Source organism: Strigops habroptila, chromosome W (assembly GCF_004027225.2).
Source record: "Strigops habroptila isolate Jane chromosome W, bStrHab1.2.pri, whole genome shotgun sequence".
Taxonomy (NCBI): domain Eukaryota; kingdom Metazoa; phylum Chordata; class Aves; order Psittaciformes; family Psittacidae; genus Strigops; species Strigops habroptila.
In genome coordinates this window covers 27,986,609-28,012,144 of record NC_044301.2, presented here as the reverse complement: position 1 = coordinate 28,012,144, position 25,536 = coordinate 27,986,609, and the positions used below count along the sequence as shown (strand labels likewise).

General features: G+C 42.7%; 1 protein-coding gene across 1 annotated transcript in view; it reads right to left on the bottom strand.

Moving 5' to 3' along the window:
- Positions 1–25,536, bottom strand: part of LOC115618986 (homer protein homolog 1-like) — a 132,667-nt gene that overhangs the window by 81,641 nt on the left and 25,490 nt on the right. The window contains exons 4-5 of the mRNA XM_030511004.1: positions 12,241–12,333; positions 8,877–9,019 (exon numbers count right to left, since the gene is read on the bottom strand). Of these exons, the coding sequence (XP_030366864.1) occupies positions 8,877–9,019; positions 12,241–12,333 (236 nt within the window). The remainder of the gene's footprint in view (positions 1–8,876; positions 9,020–12,240; positions 12,334–25,536) is intronic.

Sequence of the window (25,536 nt, the reverse complement as noted above, 5' to 3'; positions counted from 1 at the left end):
ATAATGGCCATATACTAGAACAGTTAGCTCATTAAATAGTCACTAAAAAGCCTCGATTCTCCTCCCCATCCCTCTGGGAGCGGGGAGGGAAAAAGGGGGGGGAGCGAGCGAGCGAGCGGCTGCGTGGTTCTGAGTTACCGGCTGGGCTTAAACCACGACAAAGCCCTTTCAGAATTTTTTTCCCTATGTGCAATCCTTACCTGGACGATAAATGCAAAATAAAGAAGCAGCTAAGAACAATATTTTTTTCTTTTTTTGTCCCAAATACGAAGCCACTCTATTGACTTTTTTCGGATATGCAAGTCGGTGCAGTCTTACGATAGCACAATAGAAGAACCTTGTTTAATCAATTATTGTTCAAAGACTGTTTTTTCAGTCTGAATTCTGTGCTGGAAAAAAGGCTTAATCACAGGTACATTGCTTAGTGTTGCTGTGCAAAGTCTTGAATGACTGATTGAGCCTTGCTCTTAAACACGAAACGCTGAATGAGATGTCCCTGAAAAGAGCATGCGGGAGGGTCAGGCTAAAGCATTTTAACTTCCTTTTATGCCCCCTTCTATGCATAATGCATAAAAATTTATTTTGAATGACTTTTGGACCACTGGTCATGAGAAAAAAAAAAAAAAATCATTTTGAAAAACGGAAATAGAGCAAGTAAATGCTATCCAGATTTTTGCCTAGAGCTTTATCTTCTGTTGCTTCTGTTTTCAATTGCATATTCTTTATATTGCATCATTTTCCAGCCCATTTTACTCTACAGATTTTTTGAAAGGATCACAATACGATTTTCTTTTTTATAGGTACATTCCAGAAGAGAACATCATGAAGGTATTTGACATCTTTTCAGATCTCTGTAAGAATGGGCATTTAAATATGACTGTGATTAAAGTAAACACGTTTTTTTTAATTGAATTGGTTTGGTTTTTTTCCAAGTTGCTGATTTTTCAATGAGCAGTGAACAAAACAGTTGAACAATGCATTATTTTCTTGCATAAGCAGTAAGAGATGGACATATGCCAAGAGTATGGACCGGAGTACGACAGCACAGCCCCTTTAGTGTGGGTAAATTGCCCTCTGTTGGCAAGAAGGTCTGTGAGAGCACTCCCTACTATGCTCAAGCAAAATTATCTGTGTTTGCTTAAGCAATTTCAATAGGTGCCTTGAGTTAGCGTGGACCACACCACACTGGGGAGTGTTCACGTGAGCCACACAGCCAACAGGGTGGTAGGAAGTGTTTTCAGCCAGCAACAATCCATGCAGCCGAGAGCTGTAACATTTCATCCACCCCAGTTCAATCCACCAGCCTCCTTGGACTCCAGGCTCACACCGACACGTGCATCCTCACCATGTATACCAGCCCAGAGGAAACCATGTGGAGAGCAATGGTGTCCAAGCCCTTTCTTAGTCACAGGATGGGACACGTGCACCTGCTCCTAGGGCACTAGGTGCTAGGACAGAGGTGGTTCAGGAACTGGATTTTCTTCTGTCTGTCTGTTGAGGCTCTTTCACTTTGTGTAAATGAGTATTCACTGTGCCAGTACTTGGTAAGAGCCAGTGAGTATTGCCAAGTGCAACAGCTTTAAAAGAGAGATTGACCTTTTTGGAGGTTGCCATGCAATGTTCCAGTCTTTACCAACGGGTAGGAGAGGGTCTGACCCTGCGTTCCCATAACAGTCCTAGCCCTGGGTTCACAGAGGCTTCCACCTCTGATTCAAGACTCATTTTGGCAGAAAAGCATGGAAATGTTTAACAAGTTGAACTTCAGAAGGGGCGAAGGTGGACGAAGTGGGAGTTCCAGAAAAACTTAGGAATGAACTAGAGCTCTGCATAAAGACGCAGCAGCAGGAATACAGGAAGCTACATATAACCGTGGCAGCTCTGCTAGATGGTGAAAGGTTCTTGACTGGACGAGACCCTGAGCAATCAAATGTGACTTCAAAACTGGCCCTATTTTGAGCAGGAAGCCTCTATCAGATGACCACCAGGGTCCCCTTCCAGCCTAAGTTATTCCGTGCCTCTGTGATTCTTGGTGTATTTAGATGTTAGATCAGACACTGTTTAGATATAGGTCCATCCCAGTCAGTGTGTTGCAATTCTGCTCGTTAGGGGGTTTTTGTGTAATTATAGTGGTGAATACTGTAATAGTCATAATTGGTAGCAGTCAAAAAATCATCTAAATAGATATATTTTTGTGGAATTGAAGCAAATTGAGAAAATTATCCAAGACTTCAGTCGTTACTCTCAGTGGCATATAAAACTGAGGAAACTGCTATTACTTTTTTTGCCACACGCACCGATATTTCTTTTGGGACAATTCCAGCCAATAAGATAGTTTTTGGGGGGTGAGGGGTGGAGTGTTGCGTTACCAAGCTATCTCCTCACCCTCATTCCCCTTACCCTTCCCAAGAATTGTCTATAATCTCAGTTTCTTTCCATTTATAAGCCTGATTTTCAAAAATGTCTAATCATAGTTTTCCGGTAGAAGAAACTAGACTTGTCATAGCTGTTACAGAGGGGAAATTCATACTCTATGACTCATAAAGGAGAAGTTGATAGGGATTTTGTTTTAATTTTCTTGTATTTCATCTTGGCTTTCTTTCAACTTCTCCCTGCACTCAGTAATCTAACTTTTGAGCCTACAAACAGTTCAGCATCTGAAATTACTGGCATCACAGTGGCTTCACTAGCTAGACTACATCAGTGCTGGAGGACTCTTGGTTATGGTATATGTGGTAGCAAGCAGTGTTAAGTCACTCTATCACGTTATCTTTCTGTTATTTTTATGTGTTAAGCTCAGTATAGTATAAACACATAGCTGCAATTGATCAAAAAAAGTGATCAATTCACAGGGAAGTGATTTTTCCCCCTGTACTCAGCACTTGTGAGGCCTCGCCTAGAATGCTGTGTTCAGTTCTGAGCCCCTCACTACAATAAAGACATTGAGGTGCTGGAGCAGATCCAGAAAAGGGCAACAAAGCTGGTGAAGGGCCTGGAGCACAAGTCTCAGGAGGAACGTCTGAGGGAACTGGGGTGGTTTAGTAAGGCAAAGAGAAGGCTCAGGGGGACCTTATTGCTCTCTACAACTACCTGAAGGGAGGATGGAGCAAGGAAGTGGCTGATCTCTTCTCCCGAGTAGCAAGTGATAGGAAAGAGGTAACAGCATCAAGCTGCACCAGGGGAGGTTTAGACTGGATATTAGGAAAAATTTCTTCACCAAAAGGGTGGTCAGGCATTGGAACAGGCTTCTCAGGGAAGTAGTGGAATCACTGTCCCCGGAAGCATTCAAAAAACATGTAGATGAGGCCCTTAGTGACATGATTTAGTGGTGGACTTGGCAGTCTTGGGGTAACAGTAATCACTCCTTGAAGTTCTTGCTAAATAAAAAACAGGAAATATAGGTAATTTACATGCTCCAACCTAGAACTTCCTTAGATGCGCAAGGGCTATTTTTAGTTTTGGCTCTCATCCGTTCCCCCAGCCATTAAAATTAGCTCTATCAGTTGCAGAGCTGCTTCATTTTAGAGAGATAAGTAACACATACACCATGCCAATTCTTCTAATAGCAGATATTAATTCTCTCCACCTCTCCTTCCATTACTAGAGATATCTTATGAAAATGTTACAGTATGAGCTATATTATGCTGTGTTTGACACAATACTGGTTTAAAACCATGTAATGGATTTGTACGTATTCCAGAGATTCCCTACAGAATTTTAAGGAGTGGTCACAATCAGGAAAATCAGAGACATTAAAAAATTTACACAAACGCAAGGTAAGATTTCCCTTTCAAATGAATAGTTTCCTAACAAGAACTTTTATTTTGAAGAATAGCCTACTTGATCTAAATCCCAGCAGCTTAGGCTGCTTAGGTTCCTTCAGTGTGCCCTAAAATGTCACAGTTCCTCATAGTACTGTGCAATGTGAAGACGGTCATTGCCTTTTATGTTATAGAGAAACCTTTTTGAAAAGCCTATTTTTATCAGTCTCCATTCCAGATTTTCAAAACCCAACTGTATAAAGTTTTGAGCAGCCTGGTCTGATCTCATAGTTTACCTTCTCTGAGCAAGAGCTTGGATTAGAGACTTCCTGAGCTTCCTCACAACATGAAATTAACCTGTCATCAGGCTAAATAGCATTCAAAAACAAGAATTAAAAAAAAGTAAAACACACCCTCAGAACTACTTGGTAAGGAAGCTACACATAACGCTATAAAGAACATCCAAATATTAGGATTTGAGTATAAATTCAAATTACAAAATGCCACAAAAATTATTAACTCAAAACATTTCTTTAAAGCCAATTTAATGGTTCAGCATAATTCACAAAGTATATTTACTGTAACATAACTAAAATATTTAAGCTTGTAGAAGTGAGTAGTTATAATACATAGAGTGAAAAATCTACTAAACAGATTTCTGCATACAACTTTTAATGAAAGCTCAGTGAAGGAACATGAACTAGCAGCAAGATTTTTGTTAGGGTTTTTTTTCTTTGCTATCACAGCATTGGATTTACATGCAGCATTATTATATGGTAAGCTATCTAGACAATAAAATATCTAATATATAAACATAAGTCTATTTTCACTAAGGCAATGAATCAAAATTTCATATTAAAAACTTGTTTGAATACAAAAATAGAAATTTTAATGAACAAGCAACAAACACACATATATATTGTCCAATCAAAATATTATGTAATAGACATTCCAAGTTTCATTAAATTTAGATGGAACAACTTTACGTATTACATGAAAAAATGAGGTAAAAAGTACAAGTCACAATTGATAGAAAGTTGAAGACTTTCAAGATTTGTTCCAGAAGAATCCTCTTATTTTAAGTTTGATTTCTGAAAGTATTTTATCCCACAGCTTCATGAGGTGCCAAAAATGGAAAAAAACTTGTTATAAACAAATGCATTCTCTTCAAAAGCGAAAGAGCAAGTTCACCAATCAGTTATCAAAAAGCCCCAAGCAGCAGTTGCAGAGTTTGCCAAACACACTATTTAGGTTTAATATTTGAATTATATTCTAAGGCTAAATAAGCTCAGTATAGTATTTCATTGGGCTCATTCAGGCCATCAGGAATTGTATACTATGCATCAGCAGGATTAAAATTTACATTTAAAAGACATGTGCAGTCACATTGGAAATGGTAACAAATTTTTTTAGCAACTTTTTTTTCTCCAAATGCCATTTTATGGTTAACTCTTTTTAGATGGGGAAAAAAAATCGCAATGTAAAGAATGTAGAATTTTTTTTTTTAACAAAGGAAGATATCTGAGGAAACTAAGGTTTAGTTAAAAAAATAAACACTTTCTTGTCTTAATAATTTTAAGTATTAGATTTTATTAACTAGATTTTGTTAGAAAAAAACTTCCTGGACTAGCCAGCATTCAGAAAATCAGACTCAATCAGAGTCTCAGCCAAGACTTTTAAAAATTCTAATGCTAGGCTAAGTTTACATTTTACTTTTATTTATTTTGGCAATGTTTACTGATGAGAGCAGTACTCAGGCTATAATATGTCAGACTTCCCAAGTAACATTACTTCATGATTCAACATTAATCATCATAGTTTAAAAAAGGCAAAAGGTTTAATTGCAAGAGTTTACCTTTATGTGCAAGGCTCATAACTGTTTAATATCTTTATCTCTCAAGCAGTTGACTAGAGCTATACTGCTTGTAAACAGCATTAGGACTTTCCAGATAAGGATAAATTGAAGCAACTAGACTTTTGCACTATTATGCTCATGGGACATAACATAGCCCCCAACTACCTACACTAAGGCATACAAAGCACTGAGAAGAATGCTTGCAGAAGTGGTCACATCTGGCCAGAGAGGACGTGTTACAACAAAATGAAATTGAACATTTTTCGGCATGTGCAGAATAAAAATGACAAGTAGTATGATGTACACTAAAGCATGACCTCCACAACTCTTATTTTGACCTTGTTAATTCCTTTCAGACCCTTCCAGTTCATACAGACATGAAAACCTCTTCCCTAAATCACTGTCTTAACAACCCCCTTCAAACCTTTGCCCCTGTCCTCTGCCACAGAGGTGCCCACACTCGGCTAAGCTTGCTGACCCTCTCAGCAGCAACACAGTTCCCATCTCACCAGCCATCATCGCTGTGCAGTGCTGTGGTACCTTGTTCTGCCCACGAAGCTCCAACCTTTGCCTCATGGCTGCCTGGGCTCCTGCCAGGTGGCCCCACACATGCCCTGTGCTCCAGCCTACACTGAGGACCACTCCTTTTGGACCTTCAAAGGGTAAGTCATGCCAGAGCAGAATATAGCTTTCTTAATCGTGGAAGGAATGAACTTGTTACACTAGCGTTATTTCAGTGAAGCATGGTCAGCCTCAGCAACGCTCATGTTTGTTATAGCTGAAATCATTGGAAGGAAGACCATACCATCTTTTGTTTTGAAAAGCACCTAGCAATTGATGCAGGTGCAGAAGAGGCTCAGCAATCATCAGGAGTTACCAGGGCACACAGCAACAGGGTTCAGTGCGGCAACTCCTCTCCATCACGCATGGAGTGTCAGCAATACACAGCAGCATCAGAAGGGCAAGGAACAAGGAGGAGCACAATACTTTTCTGTACCCCTGACACATGAAAAGCCCAGGGAGTCTTCAATGATCGTGGTGTAAGGTTTTTTTAATTATTTTTTTTTTTTTTAATTTTTTTTATATCAGGGGCAGACTTCCTGCAGAGAGCGCCCTTCCAGCCAGCACAAGCAACTAGGCATGTCTACCTAGTTGCCAATTTAATATTATGAAATGCCTCAACAAAAACATGCCCATTTAACCAGCACTAACAGAATTCTGGAGGCTTCACTTTTCATCTCTTTCATGCATGTGATACATAGTGCCATTTTAGAGAGCTTTCATTACAGCTAACAAATCCAATCAAAGCAGCTGATTTCCAAACTAAGTTCTACCATTAACTTGAAAAACATAATAGTGCCTGGGAAATAACTGGAATCTTTTCAAATATACATTTTTTAATATGGTAGTTTACCTCTGACTGAGACAGCATTCCTTCACACACACATGCACAAGGATTCTTTTCTTTCTATACAAAGAAAATGTCAGAAAACACCTGAATGCATTTTCTGTCTGGGTTAGATAATAGTATATAAATGTCCTCACTTGAGCTTTTCAGTATTTTTTTTTAAGTAACCTATATGAATATTTATTTATAATAAAAACCTTATCTAGACCAAAATTCAATTAATTTCGAAGTGTTTGGAAAAAAATTGCATTTTCTTTGGTAATAGCTCACGAAAAAACTTGAAGCTACCATTATCAAGACAAATTATTCTCACAAGAATCATTGTGAGAAGTGACCCTCGAAATGCAGAGTTATTGTCAGAAGACCAATTCTAGCTAGTGGCATTTAACAGGACAATAAACTAAAACCAGGCACTCACACTGCATACGGGAAGTAGATAGATAGAAAAATGCAAAGCATGTAAAAATTTTTTCACCTCTCTTCTACACTATCAAAAATTACAACTGGGTATTTAAAAAAATATATTCAGTCATGGTCAATGCAGAGCAAAGCATTGTTACTATTCTGTCATACCAGAAAACATATTTACATATGCAAAGCAAGAGGGAAGATCTTGCAGCTGCCATTAAAAAAAAAAAACAGACCAAAAACCAAACACCACTACTCTGTGTGGACTGTATCACAACTCCTTTTCACAAAAATATTGATAGAGAATTCAAACGCACAAACAGCAACTTTAAATGAAGTCATTACAGAACACTGATATGAAACATTTGTAATACTCCTTCAACATGCCCAGAGCTCTCTTACAAAGCACCATTTCTCGTAAAAAATGTAATAGATGCACTGGTGACAACTGAAGTATAAACATGATCACTGCTAAAAAAGTATAATATTTTTTCCCATATATATTTAAAAGGATTATTCTTTCACAAAAAAAAAAAAAGATAAATCTTGAACAATTCCATCTCTGCTCATTCTGAATTATTTGCATGACATATCTGATATGCTAGTGTTCCCCAACCTTTGATCAAGAGCTCTTAAGCTCTATTTAAACTGATTCAGACCATGTTTAAAAACCCCATAAATCTAGTATTTCTAGCTTTGCTCTAAGTTTATTAAATATTTAAGTTACTCTCCATGGTCTCAGTACATAATGTGTGCTACTGAGTGTCCCATTTACAATCATTTCTAATAGGTGAGATATACCCACCTTAACTCATTATTTGTATAATTAAATTAAAAGTCCTAGCTTTCTTGAACAGAGCACGGTATTCCTAGTGCAATGAATTATAATTGTCTGAAGTAGAACTACATTTCTCTCATGTTTCAAAAAAGAAAAAAAGAAAAATGTTTCCAGCTGTCAGAGAACTGTTCAATTAAAGGCTGCTTTAAATTCCATGACCCAAAAGTGTTGTAAGAGTCTCTTTGCTTCCAACAATTCATCAGTGAAAGGCTGACATCCAATCCTATCAGTCATTTAAAGAAAATGCGTGTAAAAATAATTTAATTGGAATATTCTAAGAAGCAGTTAACTTTACTAAGATCTAAAACATTGAAATAATTCTTCCTGTTAAAGGGACACCTGCACTAACCAGTGTTCAAGGGCTCACATTGAGCTGATTAAACTATAAAATAATGCCCCCCAAAATTGTATTCAAAATTATTTCCTCCTGGATTTTTGTGAAAACAAAGATGATACTGCAAATCTGAAAGCAAATCCCTTTTTTTTTTTTTAAATCACATAATTAAATGCTTAACTTTGCTAAGTGGGAGCCACAACATGGGAGAAGGTCCCTTTAACAAGGAAGGAGATAAGTATCACTTAATCAGGATGTGGGAATGGAATCTGTACCTATGGGTAAATGGCAATGCGTTCTGGGTTGGTTCAGCCCTTGGTTCTGAGTTCTGCGTCACTTCCGGCATCACTCTCTCATCATCTGTCCCATTAATACTTTCTGGTGTTAAAGGAGACTGAATATCCCCTCCAGCTAATTCCTTGAGTAAAACAAACAAATGACACATTAGAATTACCAAGTGACCTGCTCTGGAAGGCTATGTGTATATAAGCATTAACATTAATTCTTAAATGAGATATGAAATTTAGGCAATATTAATTTGAGGCTCACAGATTTCCAGCATCCCTCATGATCATATTTCATCATGTGAATTTTGCTTGGAAGTAAACTACCATATAATTAACAATATCTTGCACAAAATGCAACTGACCTATGATTTATTTGCAAGTATCCAGCCTTCTGCTTATTACAGACCTCTTACTCTTACCTGATATTGTATTCAGCCCTCAGCCAGCTACACAGTGGGTGAATATTGACACCCAGGATTCTTATCTCTTACTTTATATTCTAACACAGTGAAACAAACAATTCTGATATTTGTTTCAAAATCTAGCTTTCATTTTGTGTATTAACTAAAACAGTGGAAGGGCCATTGGTGGTGCATTCGGTTTCACCTATGAACCATCCGTAAAGAAAACTTGTTCAGCACAGTCCTCACAAAACTTTTGTAGACATATTAGCCTGGCCTAGCTCTTGCTGGTCATGGTATTATCTGGGAAGGAGACTACTCCAGTTATACCCAGGCAGCTACTGCTATGCAACCAGACACCTGAAAAACTTACTGGCTGTCTTTCTAGCAGAAGGCACAGGTGCAGTTTTAATCGGCCTTCATCATGCCAACATGTACATGTATGTTTTGGCCAATAAACCTATTTTCCAATTTCTTGTCACTGAAAAGTACTTCCAATTTAAAAAAACAAAGTACACTGTGCAGCCCACATCCTAAGTTAGAACATTATAGGCTTTTCAGTCCTTGTATGTAGTTTAATTTTAATATTTTCTTTCCTATTATATACTTTTTCAAGTAACATTTTTGCAGGAGAAAAGTGAGTCATATAAACTAAGTAACACACCTCAATTTTAAAATGTCTTAGCTTTTAGTAATCAAGTGGTAATATTTAAGATAGAAGAGTTTCATTAATAGAGTTCAATGGATGTCATGGAGGGGTGTCTATACAGCAGAGGACTGACTGAATTACAGTATTCAGAAGACAGGCTGACAAAATTGGGGTCGTTCTGTTCAGCCTGGAGCAGCCTTCCAATATCAGAAGAGGGCTTACAAGGATACCAGAGAGGGACCCTTCATCAGGGACTGTAGCGATAGGACAAGGGTTAATGAGTTTAAACTTAAACAGGGGAAGTTCAGGTTAGATATAAGAAAGAAGTTCTTTACTGTGAGGGTGGTGAGGCACTGGAACAGGTTGCCCAGGGAAGTTGTGAATGCTCCATCCCTGGCAGGGGAAGAGATAAAACTGCTACTTAATGTTATTAAACTGAAGCACAAGCACAATCTCTGGAAGGCAGCTCCTCTTCCCAGCTCTTTGACACCACATAGAAAGTGAAAAAACAACAATCTCAGAAGAAAATGCAAAGTATCTGAATATGGTTATGATTTTACAAGATCAGGGTCTAGTTTTGAGACTCCACTTGTAGCCTTCAACAAGTTTAGAAGGATAAGGCTTTTTGAAAGCCAATACTGATTCCAATCCTATATCTATAAGAAATGTTGCCCTTGACTTCGAGACTTGACCAGATGGAAAAACTCAGTTCTTCTAAAGAAAATAAGATCTGGCTGTCATGATCACCTTCCACAAAGCACTGGTGTCATTTAACAAATATATTGTTGTTCAATGTTTTCATTACACTTTATATTAAGCATTTGCAGTACAACAATTGTAAAAATTTTGCTTTTATTCTACTGTATTTCTTACACAGTGAGAGACATCTCACTCTACAAATTGAATCAGTGGGTAATATGAAGTTATATTAAAACATTTTAATAATGTCTTCAAGTTCTATTATATTTAGCATTCATCAAGTTATACAATGCACATGCACAAGTGTCTCCATTCTGCATCTCCTTATTAAATTCCTACTGATTAAAAAGCAGAAAATAATTAGCTTACACTGATTTATTACACAGATGTAAACTTATTTATAATATAAATGTAAATTATTTATTTTATAAATGTAAATTGTTACCTACTTTCAGGAAGAATATTTTATTTTATATTCAAAACTATTATGTGTTAATACTTTAGAAGTCAAAATTAAATCTTGATTTTTGCAGAACAATTTTACTGAACTGAAACAATTGAAATTAAGTGTCAAAGGAGAGCAGAGTTGGCAAGATAATCAGGCACATGAATTATTTTATACAAATTATGTGGATTTTGTCTATTATTATCCTCTGATTTGATAAACAGTTTCCACTTCCATTAAAGGCATTATGGACCCAAGAGTTTCTCTGTTATTTCCTTCTCTTCCCAAACTACACTAGATGTTCTAAAAAACATATACCACATCCCACAAAATCTAGCTTGCTTGTATCTTAAAGCTAACATTCCTACAACACTATTATTAGATACATAAAGCCAGAGGAATTAGTTTTGTCTTCACTATTGCTTAAAATAAAGCAAATAGCTATACACGGAGCCAGAAACACTGAAGGGGTAGGACATAAAAGCCTCATGCAATTTCTTTTTTCAAAGCAAATTCAAAGTATCCATTTTCAAGTAAATTAATTTTAGGCATGACTAATTTAAATAAGACTATATTAATTTATCTTCCTGTTAGGCTTATATTAACCCAGTCCATATTTTGAGATCTCTTTTATAAACTCTTCCAACACAGCTAACTGCAATAAAACCCCAGAACCCACATGTGAATCTGTCACCTTCCTTCAACACATTTCACAAGTGAATACTACAACAGGCGAAAATAAGTAAAAACAGTTTGCTGTTTTAACTTCAAAATTTGTTGTAATGGTTCTTATATGAAGCCTTTTACAGTGCATCACTTGAAGTTTCATAGATGCAATAAGAAAGAAACCAAAAGGTCTTTACTATAGATTTACTTACATAACTGCTCACCATCTTTACTCATAACATTTTCTGGGGAAAGCTCAAAGAAAGGGATGGGAATAAACAAAAGGCCAATTTTATATTAAAGCAAGCCCCTTTGCCATTTCTGCAATGTATATTAAATGCATTCTTAAGACTTCTTGACACTTCTAGCTGACTGCTGAGAGCATTCAGGGAAACTGTGAAGTACCCTGTTCATTTTTAATACAACATGTATAAGATACAGTAAGTAGCACAGACTATGAAGTACTAGCTTGAATCAGGCAATAAGACTCACTTGAGAGGGTGTACTTGTTAGCTCCATCTTTTCTTGGGATTTTTCCTTTGCTAGTCGTGCAGCTTCTTTGAATTCCTGAAATTTTTCTGCAAACTGAAGGTACATGTTTAAAAAAAAAAAAGGATAAAGAGAAAGAGTAGGCATGAAGTAGTCATATTACATGCAGAACAGAATGCTGTACTTAAAATTTTAAAGTCAAATTCTGTCAGTAGGATTTTTAAATTTTTTTCCTTATTAGATACTCATTTAAGAGAGTAAAACAGTGACATACCTTTCAGACATAATGTACCCTGTTCATATGACAGGAAAATTATGATGCAACAAAGTTTAATTTGTTGCTGATAGTGTTAAAAACCCCACATCATATATGACTAATAAGAGTGATAACCTGCCTTGCACAGCTGCTTTCAGATTCAGGTTTTACTATCTTCCTGACAACAAATGATCTGGTTCTGAAGCCTACTGTGGTTACTATTAGCCTAGAGACTTCAATGGGCTTCATTCTTTCATGACAAACAATACTAATTTCTTCCCAAATTTTAGCATTTACGATTTCAGTAGCTAATTAAGAAAGCAGTAGTGGGAATATTGAGTCATGTTTATTTCTTGATTGTTCATTGACATGAATCAACTTAAAGAAAAAATTCATTGAACTAAATGCTCACATATACTGAACACTAAATTCAAGAATTTCACATTGAACTGCCATATGAAACTTGATTTCTCTGCTACACGTACCTCTTCCAGAAAATAGCTAAAGCAGCAATTTAGAAATACATGCCTAGATTCTCTGGCTAGATATAAATTTGGCTTCATAGGTGTCAGCTTGACACTACACTAATTGCTGTAGTAGCCAAGCATTCATTTTTGCTTGCTACTGCTTTTATACAGAACATGATCTTATTATAGTCTTAAGACTGAAACATTGGAAACTTCACCAACAGCTTCTAAATCTCTCCAGCAGCAGCATACAAAAAGATTGTTTTGCACTGCATGTAGTTAGAAGGGATGAAGGCTACAATTGTGTGATACAATCTTCTCATCTATTCTCAATCAGAACTTCACTTGCTATCCAAGATGTTAATAATCTAATTGCCTTTAAACTACTTCTCTTGGTAGGCTATTAGTATTTGAGGAAATATCATTTCTCTCCACGGGTATCCTATATTTCAGCTGTCAGATTATTTAAAAGCACACGTTTCCTGAATGTAGGAGGAGAAAACATATACCATCCTGAAACACTAATTGAGCATCAAAGAAGGTCTCAGAACACATAAAATTGGCAACAGATCACCAGAAGGGGATGATACTCAGTTAAGAGTTGTAGATAGACCTCAAAATCTGATGGAAAGCCTATTTAAATCAGCGTAAGGACCAGAGGACTGGTAAGTGAGAAAACATGAGGATAAGGTTTGGAATGGCTGAAGACATACAAGGCATTAAATATGATTTTAGGTATCACAGTAGCAGAAACTGTAAAAAAAAATTACAATGAATAGACAGAAAAATAGACAACATTCTGTCGTGGTTTGAGCCCAGCCGGTAACTCAGAACCACACAGCCGCTCGCTCACTTCCCCCCCTTCTTCCTCCCCCTGCTCCCGGAGGGATGGGGAGGAGAATCGGAAGAATGTAACTCCCACGGGTTGAGATAAGAACAGTCCAGTAACTAAGGTACAATACAAAACCACTACTGCTACCACCAATGATAATAATGATTAGTGAAATAACAAGGGGAGAGGATACAATTGCTCACCACCCGCCGACAGATACCCAGCCCGACCCGAGCAGTGATCTCGCCTTCCGGGTAACTCCCCCCGGTTTATATACTGGGCATGACGTGCCATGGTATGGAATACCCCTTTGGCTAGTTTGGGTCAGGTGTCCTGTCTCTGCTTCCTCCCGGCTTCCCCTCCTCCCTGGCAAAGCATGAGACTGAGAAAGTCCTTGGTTGGAATAAACATTACTTAGCAACAACTAAAAACATCAGTGTTATCAGCGTTGTTCCAAGGCTGAAAGTTAAAAAACACAGCACTGCACCAGCTACTAAGAAAGAGAAAAATGACTGCTATAGTTGAACCCAGGCCAGTATCCAGCCCTTATTCCATACCATTCACGTCACACTCAGATCCCACATCTCTCAACACACCACCGCCTCTGTCCCATATATACACATACATATACACCCATACCCACACACAAAGAGAAAGATATCATTCCCTAGTCCATGGACCAATCCCTATAAAATAGCTGAATTCATCCAGTCCATGATGTCAGGCTCCATCTCTTGTAATAGTCTTTCAGGGCAGGAGGGATGGTATGTAGGGCTGGATTGTTGCCTGCTGATGTTACCGCCAACCTCGTCTGGCCACTGCTGAGCTCGTCTGGTTTCCTCAAAATTCATTCTTTGTTGAGGTGATGATCGGAGGGAAGTCAGGGTCAATTGCTGGCGACCTGAAGATATCTAGCTGGTGGGCTATCAAAGTGTTATAGAGCAGGCAACAGCGTACAATTGAGTTCATTGGCTGTTTTCCCCCAAGATTAAATCCCCTTGAGGTACACATCGGACTTCCCCATCTTCCCGCATTACCCACCAAGTATATCCAGGTCCCTGAGCAAAAGCAACCCCACAAGTGGGTTTGCCTTTACCTGAAACAGGAATAACCCAGACTGTCTTCCCCAACAAATTCTTTATGTGCACCACAGGAACTTTATCCCCCTCTACAGTACGTAAAAGTTCTGACTGGGCTGGGCCAGCCCTGTTGGCAGATCCCCTACTGTTGACCAACCAGGTGGCTTTTGGTAAATGTGTATCCCACTGTTTGAAAGTCCCACCACCCATTGCTCTCAGTGGAGTTTTTAACAGCCCATTGTACCGTTGGATTTTCCCAGAGGCTGGTGCATGGTAGGGGATGTGATATACCCACTCAGTGCAATGCACTTTGGCTCAAGTGTCTATAAGGTTGTTCCGGAAATGAGTCCCGTTGTCTGACTCAATTCTCTCTGGGGTGCCATGTCACCACAAGACTCGTTTCTCAATTCCCAGGATAGTGTTCCGGGCAGTGGCGTGGGGCACAGCATATGTTTCCAGCCATCCGGTGGTTGCTACCACCATGGTAAGCACATGGCGCTTGCCTTGGCGGGTTGGTGGGAGTGTGATCTAGTCAATCTGCCAGGCCTCCCCATACTTGTACTTCAGCAATCGTCCTCCATACCAGAGAGGCTTTAACCCTTTGGCTTGCTTAATTGCAGCACATGTTTCACATTCGTGAATAACCTGGGCAATAGTGTCCATCGTTAAGTCCACCCCTCGATCACGAGCCCATCTATATGTTGCATCTCTGCCTTGATGGCCTGAGGTATCATGGGCCCACCAGGCTAAAAATAATTCACCCTTATGTTGCCAATCTGAGTCCATCTGAGCCGCTTCAATCTTAGCAGCTTTATCCACTTGCTGGTTATTCTGGTGTTCCTCAGTGGCCCGACTCTTGGGTACATGAGCATCTACGAGGCGTACCTTCACCACCAGGTTCTGCACCCGGGCAGCGATATCTTGCCACAATGCAGCAGCCCAGATGGGTTTACTTCTGCGTTGCCAGTTGCTCTGCTTCCATTGCTGCAACCACCCCCACAGGGCATTTGCCACCATCCATGAGTCAGTAGAGAGATAAAGTACTGGCCATTTTTCTCGTTCAGCAATGTCCAAGGCCAGCTGGATGGCTTTCACCTCTGCAAACTGACTCAATTCACCCTCTCCTTCAGCACTTTCTGCAACTTGTCACAGGGGACTCCACACAGCTGCCTTCCATCCCTGATGCTTTCCCACAATATGGCAGGACCCATCAGTAAACAAGGCATATTGCTTTTCACTCTCTGACAGTTCATTATATGGTGGGGCCTCTTCAGCATGCATCAACTCCTCTTCTGGTGACATCCCAAAATCTTTGCCCTCTGGCCAGTCCATGATGATTTCTAGAATTCCTGGATGGCTGGGATTTCCCATTCTAGCTCGTTGTGTAATTAGTGTGGCCCACTTACTCCATATAGCATCAGTTGCATGATGGGTAGAGGAGACCCTGCCTTTGAACATCCAGCCCAGCACAGGCAACCGGGGTGCCAGGAGGAGCTTCGCTTCAGTTCCAATCACTTCTGAGGCAGCTCGAACCCCTTCATAGGCTGCCAGTATCTCTTTTTCAGTGGGAGTGTAGCTTGCCTCGGATCCTTTATATCCCCGACTCCAAAAGCCAAGGGGTCGACCTCGAGTCTCCCCTGGAGGTTTCTGCCAGAGGCTCCAGGTAGGACCATTCTCCCCGGCTGCGGTATAGAGCACATTTTTCACATCTGGCCTGGCCCAGACTGGTCCAAGGGCTACTGCATGAACTATTTCTTGTTTAATTTGTTCAAAGGCTTGTTGTTGCTCAGGGCCCCATTTGAAATCATTCTTCTTCCGGGTCACGTGGTAGAGAGGGCTTACAATCAGACTGTAATTTGGGATGTGCATTCTCCAGAACCCCACAACACCTAAGAAAGCTTGTGTTTCTTTCTTGTTAGTTGGTGGAGACATTGCTGTTATCTTGTTGATCACATCTGTGGGGATCTGGCGACGTCCATCTTGCCATTTTATTCCCCAAAACTGAATCTTCTGTGCAGGTCCCTTGACCTTATTCCGTTTTATGGCAAAACCGGCCTTCAGCAGGATTTGGATTATCTTCCTCCCTTTCTCAAAAACTTCTTCCGCTGTATCAATCACCCCACACGATGATGTCATCAATGTATTGCAAGTGTTCTGGAGCTTGCCCCTGTTCCAGCGCAGTCTGGATCAGTCCATGGCAGATGGTAGGGCTGTGTTTCCACCCCTGGGGCAGTCGGTTCCAAGTGTACTGGACGCCCCTCCAAGTGAAAGCAAACTGTGGCCTGCATTCTGCTGCCAAAGGGATTGAGAAAAATGCATTGGCAATATCACTTGTGGCATCCCACTTGGCTGCCTTTGACTCCAGTTCATATTGAAGTTCTAGCATGTCCGGTATGGCAGCACTCAATGGTGGTGTGACTTCGTTCAGGCCACGATAGTCTACTGTTAGTCTCCACTCTCCATTAGACTTTTGCACTGGCCATATGGGGCTATTAAAGGGTGAGCGGGTCCTGCTGATCACTCCTTGGCTCTCCAGTCTGCGGATCAGCTTATGGATGGGAATCAAGGAGTCTCGGTTGGTGCGATATTGCCGCCGGTGCACTGTTTTGGTCGCAATTGGCACTTGTTGTTCTTCGACCTTCAGCAACCCCACAACAGAAGGATCCTCTGAGAGACCGGGCAAGGGGGACAGCTGCTTCATTTCCTCTGTCTCCAAGGCAGTGATACCAAAAGCCCATTGATACCCTTTTGGGTCTTTGAAGTACCCTCTCCTGAGATAGTCTATGCCAAGGATGCATGGAGCCCCTGGACCAGTCACAATGGGGTCCTTTTGCCACTTCCTCCCAGTCAGGCTGATTTCAGCCTCCAGCATAATTAACGCTTGGGATCCTCCTGTCACTCCAGAAACATAAATGGGTTTCACCCCTTGATACCTTGATGGCATCAGAGTACACTGTGCACTGGTATCTACTAGAGCCTTATACTTCTGTGGGACCATCTGATCCACACAGTCCATTAAACCCGATTATCCTTCTCCTCCACCTGGCTGGAGGCAGGGTCCCTCTAATAGTGATCATAAAATTCTCCACTTATGTCTTGTAGAAAGGGATTAGTATTCCTTATCACAGGAGCGGGAGTAAAATCAGCTCTTCCACTCCATCTGGGAAACTGCTCACCATAGACTGGAGCAGCAGCTTTCCTGGGAGGATCATCTTTGACCATTGTTCTCCTCTTCAGTTCACGCGCCCATTGCTCCAGAACTGAGGTAGGTTTTCCATCCTACTTTCTCATGTCTTCTCTGTGATCCCGCAGGTAAAACCATAGGGTGGCCCGTGGCGTGTAACTCCTATATTTTCTTTCTCGAGCAGTAGGGCGCCTTCTGTTAATAGCTGAGACATGGGTTGGTACGAGTGGGGAGCTGGATAGATCGGATAAATCGTCTCTCGATTGTTTGAACTCCTGGGACAGTTTTTCCACAGCTGAAATGATGGAAGGGGTGAGATTGTCTTCGAACTCTCGGAGTTGACGAATCAGGCAATCCACTGTTGGTGGTGTTCCGTCATTCCAGGCCATTGATGCCAATGTGTGGGCATATGATGATGGCGCACTCCGTGTAAGTTTCCGCCACATGGGTCGTGTACATTCGACTTCATCTGGATCTACGGATGTGTTCCTGGCATCCGGCCTATGATAGATCATCTCTATAATGGCTGATTCCCTCAGGGACTGGAGGCCTTTCTCTATCGTGGTCCAGTTGGCTGAGCGACTTGTAATATCGTCTTTGTAGGGAAACCTTTCCTTCACAGCTGCCAGGAGCCGCATCCAAAGACTGAGGGCTCACTTCTCTCTTGCAATCGCTTTGTCAGTTCCTCCTTCCCTTGCAAGTGATCCCAGCTGCTTGGCTTCCCTACCTTCTAGTTCGTGACCGTCGGCCCCATTGTCCCAGCATCGGAGCAACCAGGTGACAATGTGCTCCCCTGGAAGATGGGTGAAATCTTTTCGCATATTCCGCAGCTCGGTTGAGGTCCGGGGTCGAGAAGTGACCTCTTCTTCTTCTTCCTCTTCCTCTGATCCACGTAGTAGTAACTCTTGTTCAGATGCTGTTCCGTGTAGTAGTGGCATTGGGTCTTCATCTTTCTTCGCTTCACGGGCTGCTCTTTGTGCCTCTCATTTGCTTTTGCTTACAGAGGCAACAGAAATTGTCACAAACTGGCCATTTGGTTTAGCTGCAGTGTTTGTCACTGTGGTTGGAGTGGCTGCAGTGTCTGCCACTAGGATTGCAGTGGCTGCAGTGTCTATTGCTGGGGTTGGTGCAGCTGTTGTGCTTGGGAGTTGACTAACACCAACAGTTGCGTTGCCTGTTGCTGTCAGGGTTTGAGTAGCTGCTGTGCTTGTCACTGGGGTTCTGTAGCTGCAGTGCTTGGAGTAGCCACGTTGTCTGCTGCTGTCGGGGTTTGAGTAGCTGCTGTGCTTGTCACTGGGGTTGATGTAGCTGCTGTACTTGGAGTAGATGTCATGGTAATGACTTGTAATACAATAGACTCATTGATCATGAAACTGGTCTGGTTTGTGCTTCCAGCGTGGCCATCACCTCTATACTTTGGGAGGTATATAATGAAATATTTTAGCAAATGCATATCTTTCCTTCTCCTCGGGGGGGTCAACTTATGAAAGAGGCATTCCCTTTCACCCCCTGTTCCCCCACCAGCCTATTTGCGACGGCAGTTGAGAGTTCTGAAGGTTTTAGATGGCCCTTGAACACCCTTGAGACCTGCCTGCTGATTGTGCTGGGGATCAGCATGTTGGCAAACATACGGAGTGTGTTTTACCCACAGCCATCCCGTCCTGGGAACATCCTAATTCGTTTAATCTCGAAAGTTAAGCAGTATCGGGTTCAAATCCGGTCTACGGTTAGACGACGATATAGGAGGACCACCAGGAGATTTTCCCTGAGGCTGGACAGTCATGAGTGGCAGGGTGTGTGGGAGAGTATGGGCAAGTATCTAGGCCAGTGGGCCACTCCAGTGCTTTGGAACTTCACCCCTGAACAAGTGCAACATCCGGAAAAACTAGTAAAAGACTTCAATGAGGTGTGCTGTTGTTCTGTTTATACCAGAGAGGGACAACTCACTGCAATGTGCTGGGGCGTGGCCTACGCCTACAGAGCCCTGCTCAACACTATCCAGCCCTTCAAAGGGAAAAAAAGGTCTCTGGATCTGATGGCAAAGCAACAGATAACGCAGCTATGCCAACTACAAGCACAGCAGCTACTCAAAACCTGACCACAACAGACAACACAGCTACTCCAACTTCAAATATAGTAGCTACATCAACCCCAGTGACAAGCACAACAGCTACTCAAACCCTGACCACAACAGACAACGCAACTACTCCAACTTCAAATATAGTAGCTATACCAACCCCAGTGACAAGCACAACAGCTACTCAAACCCCAACAGCAACAGTCAATGTGGTTACTCCAAGCACCGCAGCCACACCAACCCCAGTGACAAGTACAGTAGCTATTCAAACCCTGACAGCAATAGACAATGCAGCTGTTGGTGTTACTCAACCCCCAAGCAGAGCAGCTGCACCAACCCCAGCAATAGACATTGCAACCACTCCAATCCTAGTGGCAGACACTGCAGCCACTCCAACCACAGTGACAAACACTGCAGCTAAACCAAATGGCCAGTTTGTGACAATTTCTGTTGCCCCTGTAAGCAAAAGCAAATGAGAGGCACAAAGAGCAGCCCGTGAAGCGAAGAAAGATGAAGACCCAATGCCACTACTACACGGAACAGCATCTGAACAAGAGTTACTACTACGTGGATCAGAGGAAGAGGAAGAAGAAGAAGAGGTCACTTCTCGACCCCGGACCTCAACCGAGCTGCGGAATATGCAAAAAGATTTCACCCATCTTCCAGGGGAGCACATTGTCACCTGGTTGCTCCGATGCTGGGACAATGGGGCCGACGGTCACGAACTAGAAGGTAGGGAAGCCAAGCAGCTGGGATCACTTGCAAGGGAAGGAGGAACTGACAAAGCGATTGCAAGAGAGAAGTGAGCCCTCAGTCTTTGGATGCGGCTCCTGGCAGCTGTGAAGGAAAGGTTTCCCTACAAAGACGATATTACAAGTCGCTCAGCCAACTGGACCACGATAGAGAAAGGCCTCCAGTCCCTGAGGGAATCAGCCATTATAGAGATGATCTATCGTAGGCCGGATGCCAGGAACACATCCGTAGATCCAGATGAAGTCGAATGTACACGACCCATGTGGCGGAAACTTACACGGAGTGCGCCATCATCATATGCCCACACATTGGCATCAATGGCCTGGAATGACGGAATATCATCAACAGTGGATTGCCTGATTCGTCAACTCCGAGAGTACGAAGACAATCTCACCCCTTCCATCATTTCAGCTGTGGAAAAACTGTCCCAGGAGTTCAAACAATCGAGAGACGATTTATCCGATCTATCCAGCTCCCCACGCGTACCAACCCATGTCTCAGCTATTAACAGAAGGCGCCCTACTGCTCGAGAAAGAAAATATAGGAGTTACATGCCACGGGCCACCCTATGGTTTTACCTGCGGGATCACAGAGAAGACATGAGAAAGTAGGATGGAAAACCTACCTCAGTTCTGGAGCAATGGGCGCGTGAACTGAAGAGGAGAACAATGGTCAAGGATGATCCTCCCAGGAAAGCTGCTGCTCCAGTCTATGGTGAGCAGTTTCCCAGATGGAGTGGAAGAGCTGATTTTACTCCCGCTCCTGTGATAAGGAATACTAATCCCTTTCTACAAGACATAAGTGGAGAATTTTATGATCACTATTAGAGGGACCCTGCCTCCAGCCAGGTGGAGGAGAGGGATAATCGGGTTTAATGGACTGTGTGGATCAGATGGCCTGGCACATCAGTCCCACAGAAGTATAAGGCTCTAGTAGATACCAGTGCACAGTGTACTCTGATGCCATCAAGGTATCAAGGGGTGAAACCCATTTATATTTCTGGAGTGACAGGAGGATCCCAAGCGTTAACTATGCTGGAAGCTGAAATCAGCCTGACTGGGAGGAAGTGGCAAAAGCACCCCGTTGTGACTGGTCCAGGGGCTCCATGCATCCTTGGCATAGACTATCTCAGGAGAGGGTACTTCAAAGACCCAAAAGGGTATCAATGGGCTTTTGGTATCACTGCCTTGGAGACAGAGGAAATGAAGCAGCTGTCCCCCTTGCCCGGTCTCTCAGAGGATCCTTCTGTTGTGGGGTTGCTGAAGGTCGAAGAACAACAAGTGCCAATTGCGACCACAACAGTGCACCGGCGGCAATATCGCACCAACCGAGACTCCTTGATTCCCATCCATAAGCTGATCCACAGACTGGAGAGCCAAGGAGTGATCAGCAGGACCCGCTCACCCTTTAATAGCCCCATATGGCCAGTGCAAAAGTCTAATGGAGAGTGGAGACTAACAGTAGACTATCGTGGCCTGAACGAAGTCACACCACCATTGAGTGCTGCCATACCGGACATGCTAGAACTTCAATATGAACTGGAGTCAAAGGCAGCCAAGTGGGATGCCACAAATGATATTGCCAATGCATTTTTCTCAATCCCTTTGGCAGCAGAATGCAGGCCACAGTTTGCTTTCACTTGGAGGGGCGTCCAGTACACTTGGAACCGACTGCCCCAGGGGTGGAAACACAGCCCTACCATCTGCCATGGACTGATCCAGACTGCGCTGGAACAGGGGCAAGCTCCAGAACACCTGCAATACATTGATGACATCATCGTGTGGGGTTATTGATACAGCGGAAGAAGTTTTTGAGAAAGGGAGGAAGATAATCCAAATCCTGCTGAAGGCTCGTTTTGCCATAAAACGGAATAAGGTAAACGGACCTGCACAGGAGATTCAGTTTTTGGGAATAAAATGGCAAGATGGACGTCGCCAGATCCCCACAGATGTGATCAACAAGATAACAGCAATGTCTCCACCAACTAACAAGAAAGAAACACAAGCTTTCTTAGGTGTTGTGGGGTTCTGGAGAATGCACATCCCAAATTACCGTCTGATTGTAAGCCCTCTCTACCACGTGACCCGGAAGAAGAATGATTTCAAATGGGGCCCTGAGCAACAACAAGCCTTTGAACAAATTAAACAAGAAATAGTTCATGCAGTAGCCCTTGGACCAGCCTGGGCCAGGCCAGATGAGAAAAATGTGCTCTATACCGCAGCCGGGGAGAATGGTCCTACCTGGAGCCTCTGGCAGAAACCTCCAGGGGAGACTCGAGGTTGATCCCTCGGCTTTTGGAGTCGGGGATATAAAGGAGCCTAGGCCAGCTATACTCCCACTGAAAAAGAGATACTGGCAGCCTATGAAGGGGTTCGAGCTGCCTCAGAAGTGATTGGAACTGAAGCGCAGCTCCTCCTGGCACCCCGGTTGCCTGTGCTGGGCTGGATGTTCAAAGGCAGGGTCTCCTCTACACATCATGCAACTGATGCTACATGGAGTAAGTGGGCCGCACTAATTACACAATGAGCTCGAATAGGAAATCCCAGCCATCCAGGAATTCTAGAAATCATCATGGACTGGCCAGAGGGCAAAGATTTTGGGATGTCACCAGAAGAGGAGGTGACGCGTGCTGAAGAGGCCCCACCATATAATGAACTGTCAGAGAGTGAAAAGCAATATGCCTTGTTTACTGATGGGTCCTGCTGTATTGTGGGAAAGCATTGGAGATGGAAGGGAGCTGTGTAGAGTCCCCTGGGACAAGTTGCAGAAAGTGCTGAAGGAGAGGGTTAATCAAGCCAGTTTGCAGAGGTGAAAGCCATCCAGCTGGCCTTGGACATTGCTGAATGAGAAAAATGGCCAGTACTTTATACTGACTCATGGATGGTGGCAAATGCCCTGTGGGGGTGGTTGCAGCAATGGAAGCAGGGCAACTGGCAACGCAGAAGTAAACCCATCTGGGCTGCTGCATTGTGGCAAGATATCGCTGCCCGGGTGCAGAACCTGGTGGTGAAGGTACGCCACGTAGATGCTCATGTACCCAAGAGTCGGGCCACTGAGGAACACCAGAATAACCAGCAAGTGAATAAAGCTACTAAGATTGAAGTGGCTCAGATGGACTCAGATTGGCAACATAAGGGTGAATTATTTTTAGCCCGGTGGGCCCATGACACCTCAGGCCATCAAGGCAGAGATGCAACATATAGATGGGCTCGTGATCGAGGGGTGGACTTAACGATGGACACTATTGCCCAGGTTATTCATTAATGTGAAACATGTGCTGCAATTAAGCAAGCCAAAGGGTTAAAGCCTCTCTGGTATGGAGGACGATGGCTGAAGCACAAGTATGGGGAGGCCTGGCAGATTGACTAGATCACACTCCCACCAACCCGCCAAGGCAAGCGCTATGTGCTTACCATGGTGGAAGCAACCACCGGATGGCTGGAAACATATGCTGTGCCCCACGCCACTGCCCGGAACACTATCCTGGGCCTTGAGAAACAAGTTTTGTGGCGACACGGCACCCCAGAGAGAATTGAGTCAGACAATGGGACTCATTTCCGGAACAACCTTATAGACACTTGGGCCAAAGAGCATGGCACTGAGTGGGTATATCACATCCCCTACCATGCACCAGACTCTGGGAAAAGCGAACGGTACAATGGGCTGTTAAAAACTCCACTGAGAGCAATGGGTGGTGGGACTTTCAAACACTGGGATACACATTTACCAAAAGCCACCTGGTTGGTCAACACTAGGGGATCTGCCAACAGGGCTGGCCCAGCCCAATCAGAACTTTTACGTACTGTAGAGGGGGATAAAGTTCCTGTGGTGCACATAAAGAATTTGTTGGGGAAGACAGTCTAGGTTATTCCTGCTTCAGGGAAAGGCAAACCCCCTCGTGGGGTTGCTTTCGCTCAGGGACCTGGATATACTTGGTGGGTAATGCGGGAAGATGGGGAAGTCTGATGTGTACCTCAAGGGGATTTGATTTTGGGGGAAAACAGCCAATGAACTCAATTGTACGCTGTTGCCTGCTCTATAACACTTTGATAGCCCACCAGCTAGATATCTTCAGGTCGCCAGCAATTGACCCTGACTTCCCTCCAATCATCACCTCAACAAAGAATGAATTTTGAGGAAACCAGACGAGCTCAGCAGTGGCCAGACGAGGTTGGCGGTAACATCAGCAGGCAACAATCCAGCACTACATACCATCCCTCCTGCCCTGAAAGACTATTACAAGAGATGGAGCCTGACAATCATGGACTGGATGAGTTCAGCAATTTTGCAGGGATTGGTCCATGGACTAGGGAATGATATCTTTCTCTTTGTGTGTGGGTGTGGGTGCATATATATGTGTATTTATGGGACAGGGGCGATGGTGTGTTGAGAGATGTGGGATCTGAGCATGACGTGAATGGTATGGAATAAGGGGTGGATACTGTCCTGGGTTCAGCTATAGCAGTCATTTTTCTCCTTCTTAGTAGCTGGTGCAGTGCTGTGTTTTTTAACTTTCAGCCTGGGAACAACGCTGATAACACTGATGTTTTTAGTTGTTGCTAAGTAATGTTTATTCCAACCAAGGACTTTCTCAGTCTCATGCTTTTCCAGGGAGGAGGGGAAGCCAGGAGGAAACAGAGACAGGACACCT